Source organism: Bipolaris victoriae, assembly GCF_000527765.1.
Source record: "Bipolaris victoriae FI3 unplaced genomic scaffold scaffold_53, whole genome shotgun sequence".
Taxonomy (NCBI): Eukaryota; Fungi; Ascomycota; class Dothideomycetes; order Pleosporales; family Pleosporaceae; genus Bipolaris; species Bipolaris victoriae.
Window position 1 is genome coordinate 30,158 of NW_014575339.1, and position 13,475 is coordinate 43,632.

The following is a 13,475-nucleotide window of genomic DNA, read 5'->3' on the forward strand; positions in this document are numbered from 1 at the left end:
CTTCCACCGATGTTACACTAAGCTCTATTAAACATGCAGCATGCTGATTTAATAGCTAAACTCTCTTATCACATTTGATCCATCCGTTGCCAACTGCCGCATCTTCTTGTTATGCCATTGGTAGTACAAGCGCAAGCCGACACATCCAACAGCAACCATCATCAACATCGCAAAATTGGTCCAATGTCCTGTCGGATATCCTAACTTCTTCTCATTTGCTTTGTATATCCAAACGCCGACAATTTGGCCGGGGGCCCCCCAAGAAACATTAAGGGCAATCGCCAGTCCTGTCGCAGCAGTGCTATGCATGTTGGTGCTCAACCAGCCCAGCAGTGGTGGGATACACGAGAATGCACCGCTAGCCGCAACGATCAAACACCCATATCGCGCATGGAAGGCGTCGGCAGGGAGAAGTGCCGACGCAAGAAAGCCAATTGCACCGATAGTAGATAAGGCGGCCGCATGCAATGCGCGGGCGTTAAAATAGTCCGACGACCAAGCAGTGATGATGCAGACCACATACGCGACTGCGTATGGAGGAACCGTCATGAGCTGAGCCTGAAGATTCTCGTATCCCAAGCCAGCAGTAATGGTCGGAGTGAAAAGCGATAGTGAGCTGAATGGTGCGGAAATGCCAAAGTAGATGATGTAATGCACCCAGAGACGGCCATCGAGTAATGTTTCCTTTGCTGTCTTCCAGGTGAGCGAAGGCGCATTACCTTTTGAGCCCTCATTTTCCAAACGTGCAACGGCCAGTTCCCGTTCGGATGTCGATAGCCACGATGCTTCCTCGGGATAGTCTGGTAAAAGTAGCCATACTGCGACTGATGAGATGCACGACGGAATTCCCTCCAATATGAATAGCCACCTCCAGGCAGAAAGGCCGTGTACCATCTTCATGTGGCCTACGCCATAAGCGATCGCACCGCCAAACGCTCCCGCCAGCGTCGCGCTCGCCAAAATGATAGCAACACGGATACTTCTTTCGCGTGCACAATACCAAAACGTGAGATAGTAGACCAATCCAGGGAACAGTCCAGCTTCAAATGCTCCGAGTAAAAACCGGACAGCGGCGACAGTCGCGTAGTTGTTCGCGCCACCGAGTCCGATTGTGCAAGCGCCCCATGCAAACATGAGAAAGGCAATCCACCGGCTCGGCTTGAACTTCTTGAGGAAGTAATTACTTGGTACCTCGAATACAGCGTAGGCAACGAGGAATACCATGAGGGCAATGGTATACTGGTAGTTGGTCATATGTGTCTCTTGCAGGAGGGAATGCCCCTCGTTGGCATTGAGGGTTTTGGCATTGCCGATGTTGGAGCGGTCGAGAAAGCAAAGAAGGTAAATCGTAGCGCACAAAGGGACAATGCGCAGATCTTGTTTCCAGATTAGAGCCCTGACAGCTGGGGAGTTTGCTTCTTCGATGGCATCGACATTTTGAGTGTCCTAGGGCTTGAGTTAGATTCGTAATCACATTGGAGCTTAATCTTCGTGCTTACTGCGTATTTGTCCAATACCTCGCCATGCTTCTCTGCGTCGTGCTGAAAAGCCATTTTCTAGGCTCCCTTAGTGAGACACGGTGTGAGAATACAAATCAGAGCGCAGCAAGAAAAATAGCAAGTCAAGAACTATACCAGGTACTTAAGCACCACCAAGCAATGCTTGGTTCGCTTAGATGCATCCGTGTGTACGTTGCTGATTTGTTAACCATTTGAATTAACGCATTATGGTAATGATACACACCGCTAAATTGTGTGTGGAGTTCGCTCTGCAGCAAAGCCGTGACATGGCTGGTTGAACCCCGCATATACCTAACCGTTGCTTGCCATTCGTCTTTGCTCCACACCCTTCGGGACTTGAAAACTATCCACACTGTATCCCAATCACATGCAGGTTTGCCGAAGGGTCAGATGCCCCGGCGGATAAATCCAAGTCGTGCTACGGTAATCCATAGGGTTAAGCTCACTGTAAGAATAAAAACCTTGTACCACCGCGCAAACTAATATCTGTGACAATACCGGGGGTCTGGAACAGTTGTAAGTAATCATATTGATGCATATTCATTGCCACTACTTCTCTAAGACAGTATTGGCACATTTTGGCGTTTTAATTAGATACGTTTCTGATGTCGGTGCAGTCCTGGGGTGATGTAGTGCTCTACTCTCAGCCACTGCAGTTGAAATAAAGTTCATGCATCCGCTCATTTGACTTTTCTCATTTTTTCAATGCTATTACTCCGCCATCAGATGTGAAATTGAAGCGCACTTTCCTCATGCGCTAGAACCACTACGAAGTTTAACAAATCTGGAGGCTTGGATTGCTTTTCGTTCATAGGCTAGATAACTCGACCTCGATTAGATTGATATGTATATGTTCCGGGAAATGATTTTTGGGGCGCTATAAGATCCATCGGAAAGTCAACTATAAAACTGTAAACAAACGCCAAGTTAACTAATAAGATCTATAAGTCCACTCAAAAATTCTCAAATATCCAGTCTCATACCAGTGTATGAGAAATCGAATCAACTACATACATGATGGCGACCCTGTCCCCCTTGTCTAAACAAGCGGTGAAACTGGTGTACAATTACCGGTAAAAGCAAACCAACCTTCTAATTTGTCCACGTCTTCACACAGAGACTTGGATGACTTGGCCAACTCACCGCTGTCAAATTCGGATATGGTGGTTACGGAATATATGTGAAAGATAGGAGAAATACTTGGATCAGCTGTATGAAGAGTTCAGACGGCAGGGCTACTACCAAAGCGGTGCCAACGACTCGAACACTGAAAATAGCTCTTGCCTGTATGACTTGACTTTTTTATGTCTCTTTCTTATATAGCGTATTAGATCAATCATTTTAGAGAAAATACCAGGCTACACCCTAACCTGCCAGATTGTGGTATGACAAAAATTAACTTTACAGTTAAAGTAAAAGAATTTAGGTAAGCGTTAGCGATGACCTACTTTTAAACTCTAAGAAATTGTTAAGTAATACTATTAAAGATATGTACACCTCTCAACGGGTACATGCCTATTAGACACGTCTCTACTGGGTACAACAACTAAATCACGGTTGCGACGAAGGCAGCAGAACAGCGAACTACAGTTGCGATGAGAAAGCAGCACTCTCTTGTATTTACAGCATCCAGAATTCACATTCAAAATAAATCTTGAGTATCGCCATACATACCTACCCGACTGGATCAGGATGGTGTTATGGAGAAGAGCTAGCATATAAGGGCCACAACAGGCTAGTGCAGGCGCTAATGCATGAAACGTGACCAACAAGAATGACGTTGGTAACAGGGTCCAAGCTCCGCCCCAGCCTCACATGGGAGTTGCAGCCGCTATCTCTTGACGCCAACCTGAACCAACGAGCAGAGCTCCACATTCCTCCCCCACAACTATATCTCCAAACCCTCTTCTCAACCGCAGAACTGTCATTTCGAAGTCACTTCTCACACGCCCCTCGCCCAATCGCCGCCAGCCACCGTCGCCATGCAGCTCACCACGCTCTTCGTTGCCGCGCTGAGCGCCGTCTCTGTCTCCGCCTCGCCTTCGTGGATGGGAGGCGACCAAGTCGTTGTAAAGGAAGAGTACAAGGTGCCGGGCGATAACCCGCTGTACTTTTGCGGCGACCCAGCCGACGACATTCTTACCATCGAGAAGGTCGACCTTAGCCCCAACCCTCCCCAGCCGTACGTACCTCCATCTCGGCGTTTCCCAGCCTCATCTGTCGCGACGCTTCGATAGCCTGGAATCCTGTAAATCGGAACTAATGCGTGCATAGTGGACAGACCCTCAGCATCAAAGCCACGGGCAACTTCAAGCAAGAGGTTGGCGAGGGCTTCAAGATGCATCTCCAGGTCAAGTATGGCATTATCACGCTCATCAACCAGAATGCCGATGGATGCGATACCATCAAGAAGGGAGACCTTGATTGCCCGCTCAAGAAGGGCGAAATGAGCCTGACCAAGGATGTTGATCTGCCCAGGGAGATTCCTCCGGTGCGCCCCCTGAATCCTTCTTGGACACTACAAGGCGATGCTAACAGTACCATAGGGTCAATACACCGTTCTTGCTGACGTATTCACGGAGAATCAGGAAAAGATCACCTGCCTCACCGCCAAGGTTGCATTCCACCGGTAAATGTCACCAGATCTACTTGGACACCATCACACACGACGAGCAACAACGGTGTCTGATATTCAACGATACAGAGGAGGGACGGGGGAGAAGATTGCCAACAGTGGTGGCAACATCAAGTTTGGTGAGCCACGAGTGCAAATGTCTGGGCCCTTGGCAGACATGGTGCGGGAGCGGTTACGACGAAGGAACGAGCTGTGAGAATGATACGAGCTATTCATTTGGTAAACGCGCAATGTCAGTACTTTATTGGGTTTGGCGCATAGTTTGGATTTGTTGTCGAGTTCCTGGGCCACGCTTAATGTAGATATGATTGATATGCATCCTTGTATGGCATCTTGAGCTGTTTCAACTTGATGGATATCATTCATCAACTATTTCTACGTGATATACATGCGCAAGCTGGCATCTAGCCAATATGACTCGTGCTAGTACCACTGCTTGCATGATACATTGTGTACGTTCGACTGGCTAGTGCTCCCTCAAGGACATCTACTCTCCGAACAATCTCCTGACGCGCTTCAGCACGCTGTCCTTCTCGGGATCATAGGGGTGGTCCTTGGACGGAATCTCAAGCAGCGAGGGGAAGGCGGCAGTGTAACTCTCAACACGGTGTCGTATCCTCTCGGCAATCTAGCACTTGTCAGCCTGTTGCTGCACCCAACTTTGCAATCGCATAATGCAGCAGCATTATCGCAAACTGGCCGACGGCTCAACGTACATGCTGGTTGATAAGCAGAATGGCAATGTCCTTGCGCTCGTTGGTGAAGCGATCAAAGGCGGCTTCGATGGCCGACGTCTCGGTCTTGCCGTCCACAACCAAAAAGTTCTTTTGGCTATCTGGCGGCTGGGTAACGTGCTGTACCATTTATCAGTCTTCTACTCCATTGCGACATCTGGGGAGAGCTATAGCATACGCCTACGCCCGCGAGCAACATGCCCGTGCAAGTGTCCTGCAAACAGTCAGTCGGCTTCCCCGAGACACCTCGTTAAAGGGCGCGTGGTGTACGCACCTCATCGCCGATAACGGCGAGGAACTGTCTGTCCTTGTATTGCGCTGCCGGTGCTGCCATGGCGGGATGTGTTTGGAGGGCAGCTGTAGTGAGGTCGGAGCTTGGCTGGGGAAGCTGCACGCCGTCGTCATGGGGCCCTAGTCCGTGTTTGGCCAAATGTTTTGGGCCCTTATTCCGACTTCTTTCTCCCTCCTTTCACCCCAAACCACAAAGCCATGTCGTGACACTCGACGCCTTCTCACATTCCTTTTACTTCTTCATCTTCTTTTACGGGCCGACCGCACCTCAGCGCCGCTACTATAGTAATACTTCTTCCGCCACCATGCCCCGTCTCGTGCGCCGCGCGCCGCTCGCCGAACGCATCAAAGCATACACCGACCCTTCCGACTGGCTCATCTGGATCTCGGAAGAACTCAACAGTTCTGACTGGGAAGACTTTGCGTCTTCGTATTCCCTCTATATCGGCTTCGGCGCAAATCTACTCTTTGTCCTCGCGCAGGCAAACAGCGGCGCATCCGCGGCCTCAGATGATGACGGTGTTTTCAACGAGGTCGAAGGTCCCGGATGGCTCAAATCAACACTGAGTTTGCTAGTCATGGTCTTGGGTGGAATAAGTTTCGTAAATGCATGGCTCGTTTGGGGAAAGAGGCGGTACTACCGCTTGTTTGAACAAAAGGTGGACGTTGCGCCACGTACACCCAGCGCGAAGCGCGTTCGCGTCGACTCATCTCCAGCTGCTGCGAGTCCTATGCAGTTTGTGAGGAACCTGGTACAAAACAATGCTGCGGACAGGGCGCATCCCATTGAAGGCCGGGACGTCTGGGAGGTCGCGGTCTGGGACCCCAACCCACTGTGCCTAAAGTTGTTTTGCCTCTTTAGCCCTCTTCATGTGGTGCTCTATTTCCTCAACCTTCCTGTTGGCCCCTTGGACCCAAGCCCGAGTGTGAGGGTCACAACAACTATCCTGATCGGAGCGGTGCTGTCGCTGCAGCTGTGGTGGCTGCAAAGCTCTTTTTCCCAACAGATCAAAGACAACGCTCTGATCAGTCGCCAAGTACTTCACGAGTATGACAGCAAGTTTGTGCACCCGTCGTTGCAGAAGCCATGCAGGGACGTGGGCGTTCAGACCATTTCAAAGAACCGGAATCAAGATTCAAGTGTTGGTGTTAAAGGCAGCAGTGATGACCTAGCGAGCGAAATTGTTACCTACACGCCCAAGACTGTCATCAATCGCACTTTCCGCACAAACCCAAACGCCAGCTATGCCTCACAGTACGATCCCGATAACGCACGCTCCACTTCTAACACGCCTTCGCTCCGCCGACGAGACAGTAACCCGCAGTATGCGACCACATCTACAGCAACTGATGCTGATATCTTTTCTCCCATCCGTTCCTCGCAACCACCAAACCCCTTCCGCCAAGCACCCACCATATCCCGAAACAACATTGACACCAAAGTCAACGATGGAGGATATCTCGGGATTAACACACATGCTGCATCTCCGCTAAGGAAATCCACTAGTGCGGCTTTCGGGAGGGATGGTGAGCGGAGCGCAAATCGAGGAAGGGATAGTCTTGGCGGTGCATTTGAGCGGAGAGCTAGCCCGAGTAAGAAGGACATTAGTCCATTGAAGCGAATCAGTTTAGGTAATGCAGAGAGGGAACGTAGTGAGCGATCACTGGGTCAGACGGATAGACTTGGGAGGAGTGCTGGATTTGGTGGGTTGAACTTGGGAAAGAGAGAGGGTGGGCGTTATTGAAGTATGGAAATGGAAATGCATATTTACGGATTTATTTTTTGATTAATTGGTAAGGTGCTATGCCAATAAGTCTGTGTTTGTACCATTTTCAGGCGTTTGTTTTTGTTCAACTGGGATCGATATATTCATCATGCCGCAATAACCTCATTAAATGTCGCCATGTCGGCATTTCTCGTACAACCTCTCACTCACTATTCGGGATTTGTCACATTCCTCCCTTTAAAATAACACCATCAACGTTCCACTATTTGTTCCCCTCTCTTAACAAAAAAACCCCCCTCATCAAGACATTCATACATCTAATCTACGCATATGCATAAATCACCCTACCCCTTCCTATCAACCGATTCCCGATCCCAATCACATATTCGCAAAATGCTAAAAAGGCGGGGGGGGGGGGGGGCGACAAGCGATCAAAGAACCAAAACAAAGAGAGCAACGCTGATTGACAAAAGCCGGCCCGTTTTCAAACGCTTATTAGTGAGAAAATAACGCACAGACAGTTGATGTGTGTGTGGTGGGGCGGTTAAGTGGGGAAAACAGACCCTGGTTTGCATTTATCGAGGTTAAATGAAGGGCTGCGATAAGGAAAGGCATGGTTTGGTGTGGCGAGTATTGAGATGAATGCGGAGGGTTGTGATGACTTTGGCAACGTTTGAAAACAGGAAGAGGATGCAAAGGTGGTTCTGATGGAGGGTTTTTTCTTTGTGCTGGATTATTTTGTCTTTGTAAGAGAGAGGGGAGGAGGGGAGGAGGGGGAGGGGGGGCGAACTTAGTGTAATGCGTAAGCTAGTCTTAGTGCGGTATACTAAGTTAGTATAGTAGCGAAATCGGAAGACTATGAAAAAAAAAGGTGTGAAGTGGGGTAAAAGTGTTACGAGCATCACCTAATATGAAACATGCAGAGAGAGCACAAAAAAGGGATGTTGTTCCAACACACAATGCGATTTCCTAGCTACATAAAGGAAAAAAAATAAGGTACAGACAAAAAATAATCGTGGGAGGCTAGACCTATTTACAAGATGCCGTCACCGAAATTAAGGAGGGAGAAGAGGTAAAGTAAAAAAGCAAAGTCCATCACCACCGTTTTCCCTCCCAACTTCAGGGTCTCCCCCATACCATACTCATCAAAGCCATTGCTCTTTTCATATCCAAAGTCGACCGTTTCCAAATCATATCCAACTCGCTTTCAAGATGTACGCGCTTAAGCGTTCTGGTCGATGAAGCTGCGGAGGGTGCCGACGCGGGAGTAGACACCGGGGAGGTTGGGGCGAGCGCAGCCGGTTCCCCAGGAGACGACACCGATGAGGGTCTTGTTGGCGTCGACGAGAGGGCCGCCAGAGTCGCCCTGGCAAGAGTCGCGGCCACCAGCAGTGACACCAGCGCAGACCATGTTGGTGGTGACGGTGAGACCGACGGCGTTGTAGTTGGACACGCAGGTGGAGCGGGCAACAATGGGGACGCTGACCTTGAGGAGAGCGTTGTTGACGCCGCCACCCTCACGGGTAGCTCCCCATCCAGCAACGGAGGTGGTGGATCCGCTGGCGGGATCAGAGCCAGAGGCGGCGAGGGAAGCAAAGCCAATGTTGCCACCGGCAGTGACGGTGCTGGAGAGCTTCCAGATGGCAATGTCGTTGTTGGAGGTGCTTGCCTGGTAGCTGGGGTGGATGACGATTTTGGAGACCTTGATGACTTGGCCACCAGAGTTGGCGCTCTGTTTAGAACTTGTGTTAGTTTCTTTGTCCTTTGCCAAGTGCATAAAGTACTGTATCAGATGAGTGAACTTACCAAGGAGCCGACGCGGACAGCGACGTTGTTGATGGAGCCGCCAATGGCGCTGCTGACGGAGCAGTGGGCAGCAGTGACAACGGTGTTGCCGTTGATGAGGGTACCACCGCAGTTGTGGCGACCGCCAACCTGGATAGAGACGATGAAGGGGTACTCGCCGGCAGCAGCGGTGGTTCCACCAACAATGGAGTCCTCAGGAACATCATCCCACTGGGGAGTAGGAGCGGAGAGGACGAGCGCAGGAAGCGCAGCAGTGATCATAGACTGGAAACGCATGGTGAATGATGGGCTTTGCAAAGGCAGCGACTGTTGGAGAGAAGCGATGGAATGGTTTGAAGAGACAAGCGACTGGATGAGCTGGCTGATGATGATTACAGAGGGCAGATTGCTGGATACTTATAGTGAATGTCGTTGTCGGTCATGGACACTCCAATGGTTGTGTAGATGGTAGAAGGCCGACCTTGTCATGGCGTGCTTTAGGGTATACCAAGACTGATCTACTAGGAGTACGATTTGTCCTTCCAGTTTGGGACCTATTATGGCTTGGCAAAGTCTTAACCTGTAGTCCGCCGTGTGCCTTAGATCAAGCAGTGGGGACCAATTACCCCGAGCCTAGCAGCTGCCTTATCTACGCGCGGTTTAAGCTTTTCCCAATGGATTCCATGCGTCGAGGCCAAAAGAGGCAGCTGATCCAGCGGTTGCTCCCGAGTGCTAGGGTCACGGGCGTGTTGTGCGTCACGGTTGCAGCCTGCACGCCGTGCGTCTCCGGGCGTCGTTGTTGCTTTTCTGCCACAGCTGGTAGACCATAGCTGCGTACAGTAGTCTACATGGTGTCAGGGCGAGTCTGGCACTGGCAATTTGCAGCGTGCCAGCTGGCTGTAATTACAGCTGCCGGATAGCAGTAGCGCTCCAATGCTACGCTGTGCCCGAGAGAGCAGGAGATGGGCATTTTGCATTGCCTGCCAAGGGAGTACGTAGTTCGTATTCCCATTTCAACATCCCGACACAGTAAGGCACCGTCTAGGCGATCTCCAACGAGGGTTGGTGGGCGCATTTAGTCGCTGCTGCAATGTTATCTTGCTGTGCAACAGGCTGAATCGTGCTGGGGACGTCTAGTTTGCGCCAGCTGCAACGCGAGGATTTGCCACATCAGGCGCGGATACCGAAGAAAAAGCATTAGCGGGGGTTCTGTGACATTTGTCCATGGACGAACCACCATGCAAGCTGTATATTGGCCGACATGCTGGCAGGGGACTCGAGTGGCCTACGGGCTTTGTATGCCCCAAATCAAAACCAAGGCAGAAACGACCTGCCACAAGGGATTCGCTTGCAGGGCCCGCTGGCGAGCAGCCTGGTTCTTGGCAGTTGCCGGATCCAGATGGCCGTTGTTCGGAGGCGCACAAGATTGCAGGGCTGATTGGGAGCGATGGCGAGGTTGAGGTGGCCGGATGGGAGCCAGGAGAGGCAGGAGGACGGTGGGAGCAGAGTAGAGGGCGGAGCCTCGCGGCTTGGCAGTGGGCGCGTGAGCCGGGGATACACCCCCAACGCAGCACTGATCATCGCAACAGCGCCTACTAACCCCCATGCCCCATTGCTCGAACATCCCAAGTAGTAGTACTATGATGATTCAAGCCTCTACTACCACATCCACGTCTGTACGCACATTCGTAGAACAATCCTTGCGGCAAAACACATTGCCCTGACAGCGCCGAGACCCGGCAGGCGGCAGGCGGTACGACGTTTTACTTACGCCCTTCGATAACGTCACTGCACATCAGCTGGCTGTCTATTGCTTTTTGGCATGGCCATCGCGTCTCATCACTTGCATTGGCTTCTCTGGGGAACATAACCGTCGCATGCAGGCGTCAGCACTTTCTTCAGCCGCATCCAGCATTTGTCCGTACCTGCGCTGTTCCATCGTCTCGATCTCCTATAGAGTAGCAGTAGGTAGCATACGAGCTTGTTGCAGGAAAGTCGCCTCCCCCGCCAACCCACCATCCACTACTAGTAAACGCCCAACGAATGCACCCCGAAGCAAAGCAGCGCCGCACGTTAATTTGGGTCGTCGGACTACTCTGCCTGATTCTGATCTCACTGCATCTTTACGCTGCAAAAGCAATGGACTCGCTCCCCGCCCCCTTCTCCATCGAAATCGACGGCAGTCCCATCTCCAAGCCCGCCTCGGACGCCCAAGACCAGACCCATGCATCCACTGGCACGGAGCCTGCCGTCTTCGAGCTCAAGAACAAGCGTCTTCAGTGCGACGGCCATGTCCTTGCCCGAGCTTTGGCCGAAGACCGCAGCTTCTCCCCAAAGAAAGTATGGTGGTTCAAAGCCGACACGGCAACCCCGATATACGATGTCGTTGCCAACAAAGACGGTGACTCGTACCAGCTCCAGTTTTCAGGTATGCATGTTTCTTTTTGCTGTGGCGGTGCAAAAATATCGTCTCTCCCCCCCCCCCCAAGTTCCGGCTAACAACAAAGTAGGCGCTGGCTTAATGGCCGAAAGTGGAAATGTTTATGCGGACCTCATGGGTGGTGAGTCGTGTTGCATTTCGATACATGTGAAACCAGGTACTGACTCCTTCACAAAGACAACGGCGCCAAAGTGGTCCTCAAGATGCAGTCTTGACATTTTCTTTCTTCCTTTCTGCCCGCTACCAGCGCTTCCCCGTCTTTTTGCAACGTCACATGGCGCCTTGTAGATTGCCTGTGCTTTACCGTGTGCCTGCGCATGTAGTACCTTCTTTGAATGCCATAGTACGGTACAACTGACGTACTTCCCGTTGCGCGTACCACCAAAGAATTCTACGTGCAAAAAAAGAAAAGCAGCAGAATTAATAATGACTGCTTTGTGTTTCTTTTGTGTGTTTCAGTTTGTTGTTCATATACTGTACACGTGCACGTGAACCCTTTCTTCGTGTTGTAGTAGATGGATCGATCGGAAAATCATTACTCCGCCGATGCGATCGGTCTTACAAAAAACAAACGCTACTAAAAAAAGGCACTCGGCCAAATTTTGCATAATATTCATTTTCCGTGGATGACGCAAACAATGTATTGCCAAGCACGTTTCTGTACCAATGTGTTGTCAATACCGTAAATTTCCATGTTGTTGTTGTTGTTTTTTTAAACTTTCTCCTCCGTAATTATAATCCCTGTCCCTGGTGGAGACATGACCAGCTGCACCTTCCTTTTGCATGTGAAATTTTACGGCCGTTAAAAGTATGAAATACAGTCACACATAAGTGTAATGAGTTTAGTATGACGCATGTCGCCATGGCCGTACCTACATATGATTATTTTTGCAAGCCCTAGACAATCAGCAGATAGTAACCATCTCGAATCCAAGCCTAGACTCAGGAGTAATCGGTACCAAATCTTATGGCCCATTTAACCTCCTCTAGCCCCAGCCTTGCTGTATATTCCTTGACATCGTCATCACTATGCCCCCAAGATGCCTTCATCCAATCAGGCGCCTGGTTCTCTTTGACAACAATCCGGACAAACTCCATGCCCGGCGTGCGGTCCATGATTTGCAGTCGCACTTGCGTAATTATGTGCTGCTTGATATATCGAGTCCAAGTCGCATTGGGGTTGTGAATGAATTTTGATACAGCGCTTCGGTCTTCTGCAGTGACTCTGGGATGTCCTGAGACAAGATCAAACGTGTACATGGGAAAGCGCAGGTGAAACTTGATTGCTGGGAGTATGTCTATACCGACCAGTGAGTCTATATTCACCCAAATTCTCAAAGTACCTCCGGGATGGTGGTAGCGTGCCACGCGTTGTCTGATTTCATCGCTCGCTTGGTTTGCCCGGAGCGGAGGAGGGAAAAACGATTTGAAGTATCCATCTAAGGCAAACAGAGGGAAGCGATGTGTCGACAACCAGAGTGGGCGGAGCTCCATTCTGATAAGTGTACAGGTTTGTGTCAGGCCGATGAAGGGGAGAGGTTTGTGAGGAGGTCGCCGGACTTCATAGTCGGGCCGTAGGCCCCTGCGCCGAGATGTCGTGGACTTTGGATATGTGTTTGGGAATGTCCGCGTGCTTATTTCTATGACAACTTCGTATATGCGATTCCGAATTTCTGGGTGTTGTTAGTATTTTTGAGGCTGAATAAATCACGTGCTACTTACCCCCTGGCAGATCCAAGAATCTGAAGATCTGGCTTGTATCCATAGCCTGCGCTTGCTCTGATATTTCAGTCTCTACTGCGGCTTGCCCTGTACAATATGAGATAGGCGTGTTGGCTTTTGGGCGCTTGTTGGGATACTTTTCTATGACTTCTTGTGCAGAGCGTTTCTTGTTTGCTGTTGCAATCGATTTCTTGAACCCTTTGCGGGGCCTTTGACCCACAAATTAGCAGTTGCAATATAATACGACTGATTAGATACTCTGATTCAACTCACATTTCGATGACAAAAAACCAACGGTTGTTGTAGAGAAGTGCGTGGAGGTGGGTCAAAGGAGTGAGGTTGGATGTTGGCGCATGGGTGCGTCGGTTGAGTGCTAGCGTTGGACCCTGACGACAAAAGCGGTGGAGAGATGATATCCCCTACAGGCCTAAGTGGATCGTACCTATTGGCTAAGCAAGTATCATGTTTTAGTTGTGCAGCTCCCATTGGTTGGGCAACACGAAGTCTTGGAAGTTTGAAAGCACCAAAACCACCAAAACTACCACACTGTTCGAAAATACGAGAACACAATAGGAGTACATTTCCCTACTAACGATGGTATTGTTCAGAGCGAAAAACAGC

At 50.3% G+C, this 13,475-nt stretch overlaps 7 protein-coding genes across 7 annotated transcripts; 3 read left to right on the forward strand and 4 right to left on the reverse strand.

The window, feature by feature from the left end:
• Window positions 1–48: 48 nt before the first annotated feature.
• Window positions 49–1,553, reverse strand: COCVIDRAFT_27493 (hypothetical protein; the record flags this gene model as incomplete). The annotated part of the gene is made up of 2 exons (XM_014700103.1): window positions 49–1,446; window positions 1,500–1,553. The coding sequence occupies 2 exons, from the start codon at window positions 1,551–1,553 to the stop codon at window positions 49–51; spliced, it is 1,452 nt and encodes a 483-aa protein (XP_014555589.1).
• Window positions 1,554–3,502: 1,949 nt separating this feature from the next.
• Window positions 3,503–4,153, forward strand: COCVIDRAFT_16840 (hypothetical protein; the record flags this gene model as incomplete). Its single annotated transcript, XM_014700084.1, has 3 exons — window positions 3,503–3,702; window positions 3,795–4,011; window positions 4,067–4,153. 3 exons carry the CDS (start codon window positions 3,503–3,505, stop codon window positions 4,151–4,153), a joined length of 504 nt encoding a protein of 167 aa, XP_014555570.1.
• A 489-nt stretch (window positions 4,154–4,642) lies between these two features.
• COCVIDRAFT_27495 (hypothetical protein) lies at window positions 4,643–5,223 on the reverse strand (the record flags this gene model as incomplete). The annotated part of the gene is made up of 4 exons (XM_014700104.1): window positions 4,643–4,783; window positions 4,872–5,009; window positions 5,068–5,103; window positions 5,164–5,223. 4 exons carry the CDS (start codon window positions 5,221–5,223, stop codon window positions 4,643–4,645), a joined length of 375 nt encoding a protein of 124 aa, XP_014555590.1.
• A 262-nt stretch (window positions 5,224–5,485) lies between these two features.
• On the forward strand, window positions 5,486–6,925 carry COCVIDRAFT_27496 (hypothetical protein; the record flags this gene model as incomplete). Its single annotated transcript, XM_014700105.1, has 1 exon — window positions 5,486–6,925. One exon carries the CDS (start codon window positions 5,486–5,488, stop codon window positions 6,923–6,925), a length of 1,440 nt encoding a protein of 479 aa, XP_014555591.1.
• Window positions 6,926–8,129: 1,204 nt separating this feature from the next.
• Window positions 8,130–8,989, reverse strand: COCVIDRAFT_27497 (hypothetical protein; the record flags this gene model as incomplete). The annotated part of the gene is made up of 2 exons (XM_014700106.1): window positions 8,130–8,639; window positions 8,714–8,989. 2 exons carry the CDS (start codon window positions 8,987–8,989, stop codon window positions 8,130–8,132), a joined length of 786 nt encoding a protein of 261 aa, XP_014555592.1.
• Window positions 8,990–10,831: 1,842 nt separating this feature from the next.
• COCVIDRAFT_16844 (hypothetical protein) lies at window positions 10,832–11,347 on the forward strand (the record flags this gene model as incomplete). Its single annotated transcript, XM_014700085.1, has 3 exons — window positions 10,832–11,120; window positions 11,203–11,253; window positions 11,310–11,347. 3 exons carry the CDS (start codon window positions 10,832–10,834, stop codon window positions 11,345–11,347), a joined length of 378 nt encoding a protein of 125 aa, XP_014555571.1.
• Window positions 11,348–12,074: 727 nt separating this feature from the next.
• COCVIDRAFT_38637 (hypothetical protein) lies at window positions 12,075–12,897 on the reverse strand (the record flags this gene model as incomplete). Its single annotated transcript, XM_014700107.1, has 2 exons — window positions 12,075–12,805; window positions 12,855–12,897. The coding sequence occupies 2 exons, from the start codon at window positions 12,895–12,897 to the stop codon at window positions 12,075–12,077; spliced, it is 774 nt and encodes a 257-aa protein (XP_014555593.1).
• Between the last annotated feature and the right edge of the window lie 578 nt (window positions 12,898–13,475).